The sequence below is a fragment of the Abramis brama genome (assembly GCF_963993115.1).
Source record: "Abramis brama genome assembly, chromosome: 24".
Taxonomy (NCBI): domain Eukaryota; kingdom Metazoa; phylum Chordata; class Actinopteri; order Cypriniformes; family Leuciscidae; genus Abramis; species Abramis brama.
The window spans coordinates 9,365,438-9,382,007 of NC_139986.1; the positions used below are offsets into that span (position 1 = coordinate 9,365,438).

The following is a 16,570-nucleotide window of genomic DNA, read 5'->3' on the forward strand; positions in this document are numbered from 1 at the left end:
GCTTGACTCTTATTGTCATGATAACATTTGATCATTTTTTTATTAAAATTTTTATTTGTTGAATAAACATAAAAAATGCACACATTTCTTAAAACATACCGTACGTAGTTTATCCGTGCAAATGATTATGCTTTATCATGCTTAAAACTAACACTTCTTATTGACAGTATGATGGAGACTGCTGTATGCATGTGCTGTGTTACCAAAGCACCAAAACACAACTGTTATGAATTCTGAGCTTCACTCTATGCGGGTGATTCACCTGTGTGACATGACTGTAGCTACTGTAAACTCTACATATAAATATCAAAGGGTACAATTTCAAAAGCTCTCAACAGTAGTTTGACCTGGTTCAAGGACATCTAGGCAGAAATAAATATAGACAGAAGTTATTCTAGTAGCCTATTCTGGGGGTAATTTTACACACAAATTTAGTTGTAAAGCTGTAAGCAAATTAAGTGTTGATTCTTTAAAAGATTTTTGTCAAGAAAGTGTTAATGTCCAGGGCGTAAACATTTAGCAGACTCTTCTATTGTTCTCCTCATCACAAGTAAGGAGAATAATAGAAGCAGTCAAGCCAACAAAAAGGCAACAATATAGTGCTGTGACAAATCTAGCACAGTACACATAGCAAGGTATATATATATATATATATATATATATATATATATATATATATATTGATTGAAAAAATGTATTCTTTTTTTTCATCACTTCTGCCTGTCTGAACTGTAGCTGAAAAATCAAGGAGATTGATGGTAATTTGTTTTACTTAGGTATTTATTAGAATTCATAAAATGGCAAATCAAGCAAAAAAACTTGACAGGAATACATTTGTAAAGGCAGAACAAGTACATTTCCTTCAGAAAAATTAAAAAAAAAAAGTTATATATGGCAGCTATTGTCAGCAGAGGAAGCGTTTCTGGTTCAGTGATAGCCAGTTATGTAGATGTGAACAAAGTTTACTTTTCTAGGAGATGTGTAAGACAGTTTTAGATGTCAAAACCTGTTCAAAATTAGTCACTCCATAATGGCTGATAGGGTGAAATATGCTTCAGTGTGTGTGGCTGCTGCTCTGAGTCATACCTCCCTTCCACAGTAATTATAGATCATACTGAAACTAGTGATACCATCTGATGACTGCTCTCTGCTACACACATGTAAAATCAAGCAGATCATGTGTACTGTCCCTGATGCTCAGATATGGAAAGACATTCCATCACGTCCTCATTCAAGAGCATTTTCTCTTATGGGCCATTTTATGTAAGAAATTAACACTAACACTGGGAGAACATGCAAACTCCACAGAGAAAGGCCTCCTGAGTCCTGACTCAGCCGGACTCGACCCTGGGATCATTTTGAGCTGTGCAGTCCCAACTCAAAAATGTATTTAATTGTCACATAGCTCCAAAAACGACAGTAAGACATGTTACACATGTAAAGTGTAGATGGTATTACAGTGTCTGTTCTTCTATTGTTATCTAAAATGCTGCACACTTCTGCAGATGGCATCAGGCATGAATGCTGATATATATTTAGAATGTCAGCGTCAGGTCCATTTGGTAAACACAGAATCTGAAACATTGGTGGGGATTAGGGATTAGTTTAGTCATTTGGAACTGAGGGTATTGTTTACATACCCTGTTACACTTCAGCCAGTATTTAGACTGACTTTGGCTACACTTGCGGGGGCTGAAAACCTGGCCTTCAAAGGTGTTTGAATTTATGCAACGTGATGAGAATACGTGTGTATTTTTACGTAAAGTGTAGTTCTACCATACGTACATTTATTTACGTTTTATACACACAGAAACGTATAATACTGACGTATTTACAGCACTAAAACGTATAAAATGTACGTATTGACAGCACAAAAACGTAATTTATTTACGTATAAACAACTTTATCGACGTACAAATTTGTACGTATTCCTATTTAATTTATGCATATTCAAATCGTGGCATTAATGTTTTGACTCTATTGCATTCAATTGTCTTATCAATTAAATTTTCAGTCGCATTTATTAATACAGTTTAACGTTACTCATATAATAAGGTGTACGTTACTCATAAATAATAACATTTCGCTCTGTTCGTGCCTTCTACTGCAAACTCGTTTCGGAGGATTAGCCTACATGGTGTTAAAAAAGAATACACTTTAAAACCTTAAAAATACCTTCTTTAATCGTTTAACCATTTTGTAATATTTGGTTTAAGTTATACCGTGAGACACAAAAGGCGTTTTCTCCTATAGACCCATAATACACTAAAACAACATAAATTCACAAAAGACATCAATTTTATTAGCTTGATGTAATCCAAATCTTTAGAATCCATACGTTGTTTGCAAGAAACAGATCCAAATTCAGCCCTTTATCCAGTGATCTTCATCTCCATTTCTCAGCAGAGACCGTAAACGTCAAATCCCGCGCTCGTAGTGAATTCAAATTCAAAAATTGCGCCCGAAGCGTTACGACATGTTTTACTGCAGTGATATCAAACGCTCATTGGCTCTCTCATGCTTCGTCACAGATTGCGACATGCCGTGTTTAAGTTGGTGTGCTACGGTTCATGTTCTGTAATTGTTGTTCATGCAATAAAATAAAAAAAATAAAAATAATAAAAAAAGTTGGTGTGCTACATTTGAAATGGAGAAGCGCGCGCGCCTTCACAGAGCGGTCCAAACAGCGAACCGAAACCGGATTAACATTTTCATGGATTAATAACTTAAATTCTGATCTGTAACGTTACCTCATATAAAACTATTATATACTGCCAGAGAGGACTGCGACACATCGTCATGTGAACCGCGGTTTTTCCATTTTCTCAATAAATAAATTATTGTGATTATAGCCTACGTGTCTGTCTGTTGTTTTTCTTTATAATTGTAGCCTACGTAGTTTTAAGAAATTGTTAGTTTTAGGGGTAGAGGTAGGATTAGTGGCTCAAACTATTTTTGAATGCTATATTGTTAATAAAACTGCCATTTCCCTACACATATCTGTCCATTACGTTTTATCCTTTTAATATTATCAATAAAATGGGTATGCTTAGGTGTGGGAGTAGGGTTAAGGGATCTTACATTTATAATCTATAAAATGGTAAAAAGGAATTGATTCATTTTTTTTATTTATTTCATGATTTATTTAGCATTACAACACTAAACAGAGTTATAGCTGTCAAATAATGAGACCAGGTTTTGTATCTGTTTATTATATCAGCACTAAGTCATGGATTCACATATTTACAATGCAGTTCAACAAGGTCGTTTACACCGTGCTCTCTCCTCTCATATATTAACTCATTTTGGTGCATTAGAATTTACTTCAAAAATTCAACTATGATTCGCACTCAGAATTCAGTGGGATTTATTTTGTTTTTTGTTTGTTTTTACTTCACACAAGTAGAAAACTACAAACATTTCTGTTCTCAGGCCTTTCAGGACTTTTTCACACACTGAGCCGAAATGTTTGTACTTTTCCACTTGTGTAAAATAAATAAATAAACAACAACAAATAAAATAAAACAACAACATCAAAACACTGAATTCTGAGTGCGAATCAGCTGATTTTTTTAATTATACAAATTTATAAAAAAAAAATCTGTTTATATGTAGGCTAATACAATTATCTATTAGGCATATATCCTTAATATTTACATTCTGTCTCCTGAAGCACACTAATATGTATATTATTTCTTATAAAATATATAGAATGTCAAATGTAGCACATATAAGAGAGATGAGGTCAATTGTTGTCTTCTTGAGCTTTTAGTCTTATAGTGACCAGACTGTCACTCATCAGACCTGTATATCCTCAACTCACAGTACTATTTGGACATAGTATCTTCATATTCTTTTTTAAGCAAACCATGAAATCCTCTACACCAGGTATTGTGTGAGGTCCTTCTGTCTCAAATCCATTGAAGCATAATTTGCCGTTACATTGAAGCAGTGACCTCTTGTGTCTTTGTGCAGCGACTGAAAACATCTCAGAAGTAAGACCCTGTTGAGCAGGTCTATCAGACAGACCCTTCCTGCTGAGATTCTGCTGCTGTGAGCTGTGACAAGGATGAGTCCCAGTGTGTATAGGTGCCAATCTTCATGCAGGAGGTGAAAAGAGAAGTGTGTGTGTATGTGTGTGTGTGTGTGTGTGTGTGTGTGCGTGTGCGTGTGTGTGCGCGTGTGCGTGTGTGTGTGGTTATTTTTAGAAAATGTAAAAATGCAGAAAGTTTTGTGTGATGGGTAGGCTTAAGGGTAGGGCTAGTGTAAGGGGATAGAATATGCAGTTTTTACAGTAGTAAAACCATTAGTCAATGGAGAGTCCCCACAAAGATAGTAAACCAGACGTGTGTGTAGGGGGTGGGGGTGGCTTGCGTGTAACGGCATGTAAATGGGTATTAGTGAATTATTGTGATGTGTTAACAGTATTATGTGTTTGTGATATCAGTGTTGGGGTGTGTATGTGTGCAGATTTGAATGCTAAAATATAGGTTTATTATATTAACATTTATATTTTTACCTCAATAGTTAAACCCTGTCATTAGGGAGAAGGCATAGTGAGTCCTTCTGTTTTTATTGAAGGAAAATATTGTTTTTGGCACTTTAATGGTCTCTGGTGCAATGACATTGCTAGGTAAAGCTGCTAAATACATGTGATTGTTGCCAGTACAGCAGTAACTTTTTTTAAACTGTTTTTAATTATAGCATTATCACAAATAGCACTGTTTTCTGAGAGTTTTTTTTTTTTTTTTTTTTTACCCTTTTATTAGGACCAAGTTTCATGTACTTTTCTAATATAATGTGCTAAGATGTGGAGTAATGCTATATAATTTACACATTCACTTTGATTTTGTCTCTTAAAAAAATGTTACCCCAGAGTGTGGTACTATGATTGATAATTTCACTTTTTAGCTCTGAGAGTGAAAGTGTGACTTTGGTGTCATTGTAGTTACAGTGGCCTCAATCATATGGACATGGTATTTCTGACCTTTGCGACAGTTACACTTAATTTATGTTACGTCCCTTGTCTTCCAATCACACACATTCCAGCACCAATCAGTAGCCAATATCTCGTACTATGGAATAATGACTAACCTGTTGTTATGCAGCCGTTCAATTAAACTGTTTTTTTTGGGGGGCTGGCATTCCATTTGCTAGCATTCCTTCTACGGTTCATGGCTAAGGACAAAACAACAGTATCAATCAGTGAGACAGCTTCCTCTGAAACTCGTGTGTCAGATCTGATGTACGGTGTAAGAAATGTCACACATCCTGTTTGTCCCATTCATGTGATCCTCGAAATGATGGTTTCTGGCACAAAACATTAAGAGTTTTCTCTGTGCATTTGTGAAAGTTGTGAAACAAACATTCTTTTTATAATGGGAAAAACATCATAATCCTTGCATTAATTTGTTGCCTGGAATACAAATATGACTAAGAGTAAAATAATTTTTTTAAAGAGAGGAACATTTTTTTATTATATAGAGAATGCCAAAAAACACCTTTCAAAATTTTCTAGCATTTATTAGAGAAATGTTTCGATAAAGAACTTTTAAGATCTTCCAAATAAACCCTTCCATGTGCATGCTAAGTATTAGAAAAAAGCTTTCCCTTTTAAATGTACTCTTATGTTACAAACTTGTGAAAAGGTTTTAAAACACTGGGTCAAAGAGGCATGTGTGCACTTTCAAAGGGCTACAACACATAGTAGCACTCCAGCCGCTGACCTGATTGAGACAGAGAGGTTGAGACACAAAGAACAAAAAGAGTTGATGCATGCTCTCATGAGTTCGTGAGCACCAGACTGCAGGTGGAGAGTATGAGGAGCATAAGACCTAATGGCTGATGTAAAGGAACAATGGAGACAGTAAGAGGTCATTACTCAGACTGTCACAGCACATACCACCTGCGCTCTCCTGCTAATGCTTTAGACGGACAGAGAGAGACAGAGAGAGAGAGAGAGACTGTTGTTGTGACTGTCAGTCTGTCATGTTAAATTAATAAGATATTGATACAATTGATGTGAAAGTAATATAAAATGTTTATTTTATAATTGGCGTAATGTTTAATTTAAATGTAAGCGAGAATTAAACACCATAACATTCTAAAAGAAAAGCATGAGTATCAAAGTTATTACATGGAACTGTTTTTTTTTTTTTTTTTTATTTCTAAAAAAACAACAACAACCCATCATTCCTGTATTTGGTGAAATTTGACCATGAAACAGGAAGGGCATCTGCCTGTAACAAATGTGATTTAAAATTCATATTTATTCCTACTCATGTTTTCAATTGTTTTAAAATTTATACAGAAGAATCTTCAACCATTATTGACAGGTCAGGATAATGAAATCTCTCAAGGGATTGCTACATTCTTTTTTATCTAAAGCAATATTAAAGTTAGACATTTAATAAGTATTTCCTGAGAATCAAACCCATGACTTTAACATGTTCAGCACCATGTTGAGTTGCATTTAAAACAACAGTGTGCAATATCTCTTTTAAAGGTCCAGCTCCAGTCTGATTTTGGCTCTTAAAGGTCCCGTATTATGCCCCTTTTCACAAGATGTAAAATAAGTCTCTGATGTCCCCAGAGTGTGTATGTGAAGTTTCAGCTCAAAATACCCAACAGATCATTTTTTACAGCATGTTTAAATTGTCATTTTTTGGGGCACAGAAAAACGCGCTGTTTTAGTGTGTGCCCTTTAAATGCAAATAAGCTGCTGCTGGACGACCCAGGGGGCGGAGCTTCATGAGCTCGTGCTCAGTCTGTCAGGACAATTTCATCTCACAGAATGATGATAATATCAGAAATTCTCAGTAACAGTGTGCATTTCGAGTTGGACAATAATGCCTACAGAGTCAGAGTGCTGTAGAGATGGAACAGGTATAGTTTAGTAATTACGGTTATTATAACGTATTTGTCATCTGCTTGTATGTATCCATTATATATTAATAGCCTACAAGTCTGCTGTCTGAATGATGATCAAACATATACTGATGAGTTTAATAAAGTTTATTGTACATCACACAAAAGATGAAGCGTCAGTTTTACTTCAGAAAATCACCGTAAGAGCTGAGTAAACACAGTAAGTTATAAGAAGTGCGCAAGTACATAAACGAATTTCGGTAGAGTTGAGGGAGCATTCCTGTGGGCGGAGGTTAGTCAAAAAACGGTTCTAGTGACGTCATTAAAGAAGGAAGTAGAGGGATGTAGTCCAAACGGGCCGTTCGATGTAGGCGACTTCTGTTAAATAAAATATCTCGCTTGGCATTGAACTTTGAGCTTTATAATTTTACAGATATTATTTATGCTCTAACAGCAACATTACACACTAACGAACAGAAACATGGGATCACGAAGAACGGGACCTTTAAGTTTCAAACATTTACTGCAGTCATATCTCAAAAGCAGCAAAGCAGATATGGGTGTCATATGCAGTGAAGTCCAAAGCCCAGCCTGTCTCTGATCACTCAGGGATGTGGTGCCACTCATAAACGTGTCTTTGAAGTTCTCTATGGTTCCAGAGATTATCATGCAGCTGCTTTGAGTCTGGCCTATCTCTCATGCACTGTTTGTAAACATGCGGTGGCTTGAAGTTAGCAGCAGATTATGATGGCTAGAGCAGAAATATAGGGGTGACAAAGATGTAACACCAACATTCATACATAGAGCGGATATGGATTTTTCATTATTTTTATTAAAAGAATGTTTAAACATTTGTCTTGCCTATTTTTGACAAAGAGGGCTAAACATTTTGTCATTTTCTGCATCATATTACAAGCTAATCTTTAGTGAAATGGCTCCTGTCACACAAACACAGAGACTCAATGTTTTTTTGTTTGTTTTTTTACAAATCTTTTCTCTCTTCAGATACATCTGTAAAAGCCATTAGCAGGTTCATTCCTTGAAATGTTGTAAACACTGTTGAACTGTTTAGTTACTGTACACTCAAAAATAATAATGATAATAAAAAATAAAAATAAAATTAGCCTGTTTTTAAGATTTACGAATTCCAATTGTATTTATAATTCTTATATTATTGTATTATAAATCTTATATAATCCTTATATTATTCATATTTTGGATTAAGAATTTTAAATGAGTAAAAAAAAAAACTTAAACTTTAATAAAATAGTTTGTATAAGAGTTTAATAACAATAAGTTTTAAATTTAAATTACAATATTTAAATTAATATCAGTTAACTACTGTACATTAGTTAACATTAACTAATAAAACACTTCTACAGCATCTTTGTTAATGTCAATTTCAACATTTACTAATACATTATTAATATCAAAGGTTGTATTAGTTAACATTAGCACTGTGAACTAACATGAACAAACAATAAACAGCTGTATTTTAAACAGCTGTAACGTTAACAAATATTAATAAATACAGTAACAAATGTATTGCTCATGGTTAGTTCATGTTAGTAAATACATTAACTAATGCTAACTAATGAACCTTATTGTAAAGTGTTACCTCATTTTGTATAAACCTTAGGAACAAGGGAACGGACCATTTCAGTTTGAATTTGTATTTAAAAAATGAAAATGTGTTTAAAATTTATTAATACAATTATTCAATTCAATTTGGTGAAATTTGACTATACAATTGAAATTCATAAAGATTTTTTTTTTTTTTTTTTCTTAGTGTAGAAACACTTTAGGTAACACTTTCCAATAAGATCTCATTTGTTAACATTAATTAATGCCTTAACAAACATGAACTAACAATAAACAATGTTTTTACTGCATTTAACCTTTCTTAATGTTAGTTAATACAAATTATCATTGTTTATGTTAGTTCACAGTGCATTTACTAATGTTGACAGATATATTGTTTGATTTTAAAAATGTATTAGTGAATGCTAAGATTAGCATTCACTAAGATTAATAAATGCAGTAGAATTATTGTTGATTGTTAGTTCAAGATAACTAATGTTAACAAACAAATCCCTATTTGGTAAGTGTTACTTTTTAAGTGTATCTGTTTAAAAGCAGACATTATGCGATTCTGTTTGGTGGAGCTCTGGAGAATAATAATAATTAAAAAAAAATGTTTCCTAGATAAATAAGGAATAAAATATAAATAAAATATTTAATGCAAATTAGTTCATATATAATCACAATACATTAAGTGAACATGGGGTGAGCTTTTACTATCAAAGGTGTTTTCTAATATTATTCAAGGAGTTTCATATTTGTGTAATTTAATGTAATTTCATGTAATTTTCATAAAATGAATTTATCAGCTTTTTAAGTTTAATTTTCTTATTATTGTGTAAATAATCTGAGTTTGCCCATAGAGTATTTATCAAAGTCTGATATATCTTTGTATTGAAATACTTCCTAATTTAAAACACAACAATATTATTTAAAAAAAAGTTACAGATTTCAAAAGTTGCAGCATAACAGGAATGACCCAGGTAACAGTTTATATGTCTTTGACTTGAGCTGCAAAATAATTGTGCAAAGATGAGAAATTAAAGTTTGTATTTTTTCTCAAGAACAATAACAATGTCTGACTAATGTTTCGTTTGTTTCATTTTTCCATTCAAGCAGATATACTAATCAAACACAAATCCACAAATACACTATTCACAAAACAAATCACGACTGATAACTGGTATTACACTAATAAATACAGCATTTGCGTAGGCTAAATAGAACATCTGAAAACATAGCTTAAGTGTGTGTTAGTTCATTCATGTGTGTTTGTCTATTACAAAGTGGCTGTGAGGAGAGATGCTGTCAGCAGCAGGTATTACAGCCTCTCTCACCCACTCGTATTGCCTGTTCACAGTCTCCTTGTCTTTATATATTTCTGTGTTGTCTTGTTGCTGGTCTGTTGTGTTATCAGACATTTTATCTGTCTTTTTAATTGTATCTCTTTTTCTCTGTCTAATGGAGTATGGAGTGGTTGGAGGTTTGTAGCCTGTCAGGGCACCTCTCTCATTCATTCACTCGATTAATTGTTTGTGATTATCCTTGATCCCTTTTTGACAGCGGAATATTCTTCCCTGGATTCTGTCGGCTTATGAAGAGTGTGTTCTCTTTCTCTCAGATGTCTTAAAATCTCTCAGTCACAAATCCCATGATTATATGCTTTTACATCATGTTTTGGACTTGACATGTTATAGAGATATGCTGAACTTTGAGAAGTGGCCTCTGAGTCAAAGCCAAAAAGCTATTCGAATTTTTCTGTTTTTCTGAATTTTCCCAAATGAGTATTATGATTTTATTATGATTCTTTAAGTCTCCTTGTAACAAGATAAAGTGATTAGTGTATTTCTCCTGTTGTAGATGACACTATGTCTGTTCTAGAATAAGTATCACACTGTGATGCCCTCGATTTGTTAAAGAGACAGCTTTAATGAACATCAAAGAAACAAATTCAAAAATTCCTACCTAAATTCTCATTTGACACATGGTTCTTTATTTCTTTTGAGGACAACAGCTAACAACCGATCATCCCTTGAAAACACATTACTTGAATATATGGAAATGTACTCAACACTGATGTCAGTGTATTAAATCAATATGGGTCAAAAACACAAAAATCCACCAGTTATCTACAATCACTTTACAACTAAAGACATTTAAACAGCTCAGATACTGAATATAAATAACAACACATTTCCATATACTTGCTCTGATTTTCTGGGGGGTTTTGCACCCTGTCTGTTTTTCTGCAGTTCTTCAGTATTCCCCACTGTCGTATCTGAAAGGATGCGACATTCTTTCAGGGTAACTGTTTGAGCTGTAGCTACTGTAGCGGTAGCCCTCAAAGTTTTCAGACCTCTCAATTTTAGCTGGGAGCGTGTCCTGGTACGACAGAGCAGATTTGATCACTCCCGTATCCTCTGGAATCTTCAGATCCGAGTAAGAGTTGGGAGAGGAGTCTTCCAAGATTGAGTTACAGTTAGACAGGCCTTTCACATCATAGATGTTCTCTCCATACTTGACAACAGATGGCTTGGGGCATGGCTGGTAGGACACTTTTGTGGTTGTGGTTATTATGGTCTGCAGTGCTGCTGGGGTAGCAGGGGCAGGTCCTGTGTACCTACATGGGTAGTCACTGTTGTAGTAGTGGTGGTTGGCGTTGGTTGGCAGTTGAGTGTAGTCTCCTCTCTCCCCATAGGCACCTTTACTAAGAATTTGCTTCCAGCCATGATGCTTTCCTGTAGTTTCTGTGTAGCTTCGCTCATGGCTGCCTAAAGGACTCGTGCCATGAGACACCCCACTCAGGCTAGGCACGGACTTATTAGGATCTGTCTCAGTTTGTGGGCTAGAAGGATCCTTATAAAGTGTTGTTGGATAAGGCCCTGAGCCAAGGTATCCTGGGACTGCAAAGTCATACCCACAAGGAGGGCGAGTCATATACAGACGGTGGTTGGCAGGCTTCTGCAGTGAGCTCGGTGCATCCGCCATGGCTGCTGTGTCATAAGGGAACTTGTAGGGCTCTGGATTCTGGAACGAAGGATAGTGTTGGGTCTGTATTGGGAAATTGGACTCTGCAATGATGCTGAAGCGCTCCGGACCCTCCATGGTGAGCTGGTGGATATTTGGGTAGGCCATGTCGTGGTAACGTCCAGGCTGGTGACAGAAAATCAAATTTAAGTTTTCTGCAATTGGTCCTTCACATGGAGATCTTCCAGAGTTTAACATCTCTATGCACCATATCCCCTAAAATTATAATTTACACTCTAAAAAATAATGTATTAACAGAACAGTTTGGATCAAATCTCTCAAAAAGAGTTATGACAACTTAGAGTGAAATTACATTCAACCAACAAGCTACACTGAGTAGATTTGTAGCATAAACACAAATTTTAAAGTTGATTACTCAAAAAAATTAAGTCGCGCCAAATACTTGAGTTTTAGTTAATTAATCTTATCTATTTAAGTTCAAATCCACAGCTAAAATAGCACATGCTAAATATTGCCTTAACATGTATATTTAATGAGCAAGTAAAATATTACTTGTCACTAGCATTCATTGCTTATAGAGTCAATGTAGTGTTCACCTTGTATGTAATGTTAAGAGTTACCAGTAACTCTTTTAAATGTCAAACATAACAGCATTAAACACTAACAGGTAAATAAAGTAATAATAAATAAATAACACTTGATTTCAACATTTATTCTCTTATCCAGTCCTATGCAAAGCATGCTGGGAACAGGAAATCAGAAAAATAAAGTTCTGAAGTTATCAAAACAATTTCATGAAGTCACTAAGTTGTAATGACTGAATGATTAAAAAAAATGAACACAGAAATTTGAGTTTCATTTATACACAATATGAAATTATTATGTCAACAGAACTTAATAAAATAATGTTTGTAATTTAAAAGTTTTAATTAAAACAATAAATTAGAATTTTTAACTTGCAACCATGCATTTATTTAAGTTGTGGTAACAGGTCCCCTGAATTACTTTTTAGTAAGCAGCACATTTATTAGATAGCTTCTGTATACAAAAATGTAGAGGTTTCTGACCTTTTTTATTCTTACATATTTTTTTCTTATATTTTCAAATTCTTATAGTAGAAACTTATAGATAAAAAACCCTATCAATAAGTATTCTATTGCATTCATAATGCCCTGTAAAAACCCTTCTAATATGTTGTAACATCTCATGAATAATCGTAACAAAAGTTAGAATACATTATAATACTTACCTTCTTGTGGTTATAACTTAGCTATAATGTATTATAAGTAAGCTCACTGGTAACCCTCTTACAGTTGAAACAATGCAATATGGTTTTGTTGATATTACAATAAAAATGTTCAAAGCAAATGTGTTATATAACTCATCCATGATATCACATGGCTGTTTAAAGAAAACTTAATTTATGTTACTCAAAGCAGATAATGTCCACTTATAAATTCTATGACCATATTTTAAAGCCTTTTGGATGTTTACAAGATTTTGCATTAGTCACATTACAGTAAAAAACACTAATAAGATATAGTATGATACTGTACACTGCATATCTCAGTGTCAATATATGAGACATAATGCATTATATGGCAAATAATGCATAAATGGCAACTATAATCCATTGCATCTTGCAATACAACTAATTACACTGCAACTAACTACAACTGTGTTTATCTATAAGTATATTTTCAGTCTTAACCTATACCTGGAATTATGTGTATTTGGGATTAACTTTAAGTGTCACAGATTTTTTGAATATGTGTATTACCTCTGGCTCCACCAGTCTTCTTTTCTGTGAAAAGTGAGGTGAAGACATCCTTCTCTTCACTGCACTTCTTCTTGCCTCTGTTTCCGACTTACTCTCTGGTCTGGGGTGGTCATGTACTCCTTTAGCCTTAAAACAGACATAGAGGGAATTGAACATCTCAAAATAATATTCATAAATCATATCTATTTTAATCCTTAACTATATTTAAATATAATACACAATTCTGTTGAACAGTGACATCAATTAATTCAATTAAAGCTGATGATTGTCATTTGAAAGTATTTATAATAATTTGTAAACAGTAAAATGAGTTGTTTACTTATATTACCTTATTTCTACCTGATCTGATTCTTCAAAAAACTTTTGTTGGTATACTGTAAATATTCATGTTTATTCAGCAATTATATATTTTGACTTTGCAATAAGTTAAATTGGATGTCATTTCTACAATTTCATTTGCAAATTTAACAATCATTTTGTTAAAAAATTGTATTGTCTCTTTTAAGCATTTAAAGTTATCACTGGCATATTTTTCCCAAATACACCAAACCAATATCTAAACTATAATAATAATAATAATAATAATAATAAATGTCTTCACAGTCAAACTCACCTGGAAAAAAATGGCTTTCCCATCTACTCTCCAAAAATTAGTTACTGGATAGCCACTGTGACCTCGGCACGGAATCAACTCGAGAGCTGAGTTACAGTTCAGACAAAGCTTTTCTGCAAAGGTACATTACGAATACATAGTTTTACTGAGACTTTTACAAAATGACCAACAACCCATTTTAATGAGCTATTTTGAAGAAATTCTCATGTGTAGCTTTATCTATTGGACATGATTCATAAGTCAGCGTAAACAAGAGGTTCTTTGACTCAGCCAAAGAGTCAAGGTGATGAGTGAGAGGGTCAGGCTCTTAAACTATCAGAACAGGGTAATTCAGCATGAAATGTGAGTCTAATGAAGTGCAAGTAAGGTCTATTAACAGAGGTCACTGCGCTAAAGGCTACACTACTAAATAAATGTTCCTAAAAAAGTTCACAGCCTAATGCCATAAGAGATTTTTTTATTATGTTTTTTTTTTTTTTTTTTTACAGTTGTTAGTCTGTTTCCATAAAACCATATACCAAAAACCTAGAAAAAAAAAAAAAAATGAAAAAAAACTAGAAAAAAATAAATTCTTGATAAGAATGCGATCATTTGCTGTTCAGATATTTCAAAGGTATATCAAACTACGCGCTACAACAAGCCTGTTTTGTAAAATATGTATGTTCTTTCTTATCAGATTCGTTCCTGACACGATTAACTCGTTTGGTAGATGCTGCTTGTTTGTGGGGCGGGGGAAAAAGTTCATGAACATACTCTGCTGTTTCTGCCGTGCTTTGTCACAGATGGCCGGTCTCAGCTGAAGTTTGGACCCGTCTGGGAGAGAGCAGTTTCGTGAACACACCACCACACCAAGACAGGACTTCTTCAGGATCTGACAGTTATGATTGTTAGTGTTCCTCATGGCCCATCCGCTCAGGTGTCTTTGCGCGTTCTTATCTTCACTGCTGTAGATATAACGCACATATCCATCTGTCCACTCCTGGAACGCATCGTACTGCTTCGTGTCCTGGAAAAATAACAATAAATCATCATTAACAAAGGCCTATTCATATTTAGGTAGCGAGAGGGCATTTAATGTATTTTCCGAGTAGGCCTATTGGACCGACACAGAAGCTAGGCTATCAATATTTCCTTTTGTAGGGTACTTAAACATTGAGATAAAAAAAAGAAAGAAAATGTAGGCTATTCCAAAAGAAATGATAAAATTCCGCCCTGCCAACAAATGCATACAATGTTAAAAATTTACCTGTGGAAGCTTGGGGTCGTTTATATCCCAAGTCAACTTCATCCCGAATGAACACACGCAATCTGAGCTGTCAAACTGATCTGAGGATTTGGACATGATGTGAGTCAACTCCGGATCATATCAACCATAAGGATCAAAAACCAGCTTCAAGACAAAATTCAGCTCGGAGTTTAGATCAGTTTACAAAATGGATCATACATCACGTCCTTTAGACCTTTACTTCCAGAAAGCGTCTTTATTTTCTCCTGTAAAATCCACGTTTATGTGAGTCCGTCCAGGTGCACTTCACATAGGTAATGGTCTCAGGTAAATGCTGCTGTGTCTATGTAAAGAAGGAGGCTGGGCTTACACACAGAGAGACACACACTCACTACCTCAGATACTGCGTGCTTTCACTTTACATGATCCGTGCGTTTCACCTCCACTAACGAGTCATTTCGCAACAAGACTAAACGAAAGCTCAATATGTGACTACAGGGGAGAAATAGCACAGCTTGTGATGAATAAAATTTCCTTACACATACCAGATTTTATCTCTGCGTTTACAGTTTAAATGGGAAAATTACAGTCTCTTTTAAACGTGAACCCGACGGTGTGGTATTTCACGCGTAGTCAGCGAAATTTATGCAAGCGACGTTCACTGGGACTGATCCGAGGCTGATGGTCACAGAACAGGACTGGTCCAGTTGGTGAGGTAATGTGATCTACTGCAGGTCATTAGCTGTTGTGTGTAAACGAAAAGCCGCACTGCTGACACAACACGGACCGGTCGTTAACACAACAAACACAACGCAGCTCATAAACACGCACCTTTTCTATGTATCCATTGGCGATCACTGATGTCATTGAAATATAAGTGATTTTCAAGTGATACATAACTCGGGACACGAACTTTAAATGAATGCAGCTGCTTTTTTTCTGTTAGTAAATAATAATAATAATAAAAGTAGCCTAGTTAATCAGACTTAGGCCTAATTAAATAATTCTTGTAATTAAGTAGCCTAATCTGTCACTCCTCTAGGCACATCAATAATCTCTTTTTAAATATTCCAAAATAAATAACTGAACTGTAAAATATTATCACATTGAACTCGCATCTTGAATAGCAAGCGAGTCTTCTGCCAGAACACATATCTGACGGCTAATAATGGCATACAAGAAAGAAACCATTGGCTATATTTATTTTAGTTAAACTTTTTCCACTCCATGGGCCAAATGTAGGCTAACCGTCCTTCATTAATGGTTGTGCTTTTGAAATAGCCTAGCGTGTATTAACAGTGCAAGTGTAGCCTACGTGTATAAATTAATAACTTTAAAGACAACCGGCATGTTATTTTTCCGTTTAAATCGTCATTTTGTAGAGAATAAGGTTATGGGCTATTACAAATTGTCCTAATTCTTCACCAACAAGAATTAGGTTTTCTTAAGGTAATTATAATAGTCATTAATTCATCCATAATAATAATGAGGCATGCTGTTTTACATTAAATTCAAT

At 34.6% G+C, this 16,570-nt stretch overlaps 1 protein-coding gene across 2 annotated transcripts; it reads right to left on the minus strand.

Moving 5' to 3' along the window:
- Positions 1-10,357: 10,357 nt before the first annotated feature.
- On the minus strand, positions 10,358-15,759 carry gcm2 (glial cells missing transcription factor 2). Of its 2 annotated transcripts, XM_084102356.1 has the most exons (6): positions 15,274-15,759; positions 15,076-15,155; positions 14,583-14,835; positions 13,830-13,942; positions 13,217-13,342; positions 10,358-11,601 (listed from the first exon to the last, which is right to left on the minus strand). In XM_084102356.1, the coding sequence occupies exons 2-6, from the start codon at positions 15,115-15,117 to the stop codon at positions 10,705-10,707; spliced, it is 1,431 nt and encodes a 476-aa protein (XP_083958482.1). In that variant the 5' UTR covers positions 15,118-15,155; positions 15,274-15,759; the 3' UTR covers positions 10,358-10,704. The 2 variants fall into 2 exon arrangements, with proteins under 2 accessions (XP_083958482.1, XP_083958481.1); XM_084102355.1 differs by having other exon boundaries at positions 15,076-15,741.
- Positions 15,760-16,570: the final 811 nt, after the last annotated feature.

Coding starts and splice junctions, on each gene's coding strand:
- gcm2 (XM_084102355.1), bottom strand. CDS start 15,171: ATGTCCAAATCCTCAGATCAGTTTGACAGCTCAGATTGCGTGTGTTCA. Junction 14,836..15,075: donor ACGACCCCAAGCTTCCACAG/GTAAATTTTTAA, acceptor TTATTTTTCCAG/GACACGAAGCAGTACGATGC. Junction 11,602..13,216: donor GAAGACTGGTGGAGCCAGAG/GTAATACACATA, acceptor TTCTGTCACCAG/CCTGGACGTTACCACGACAT.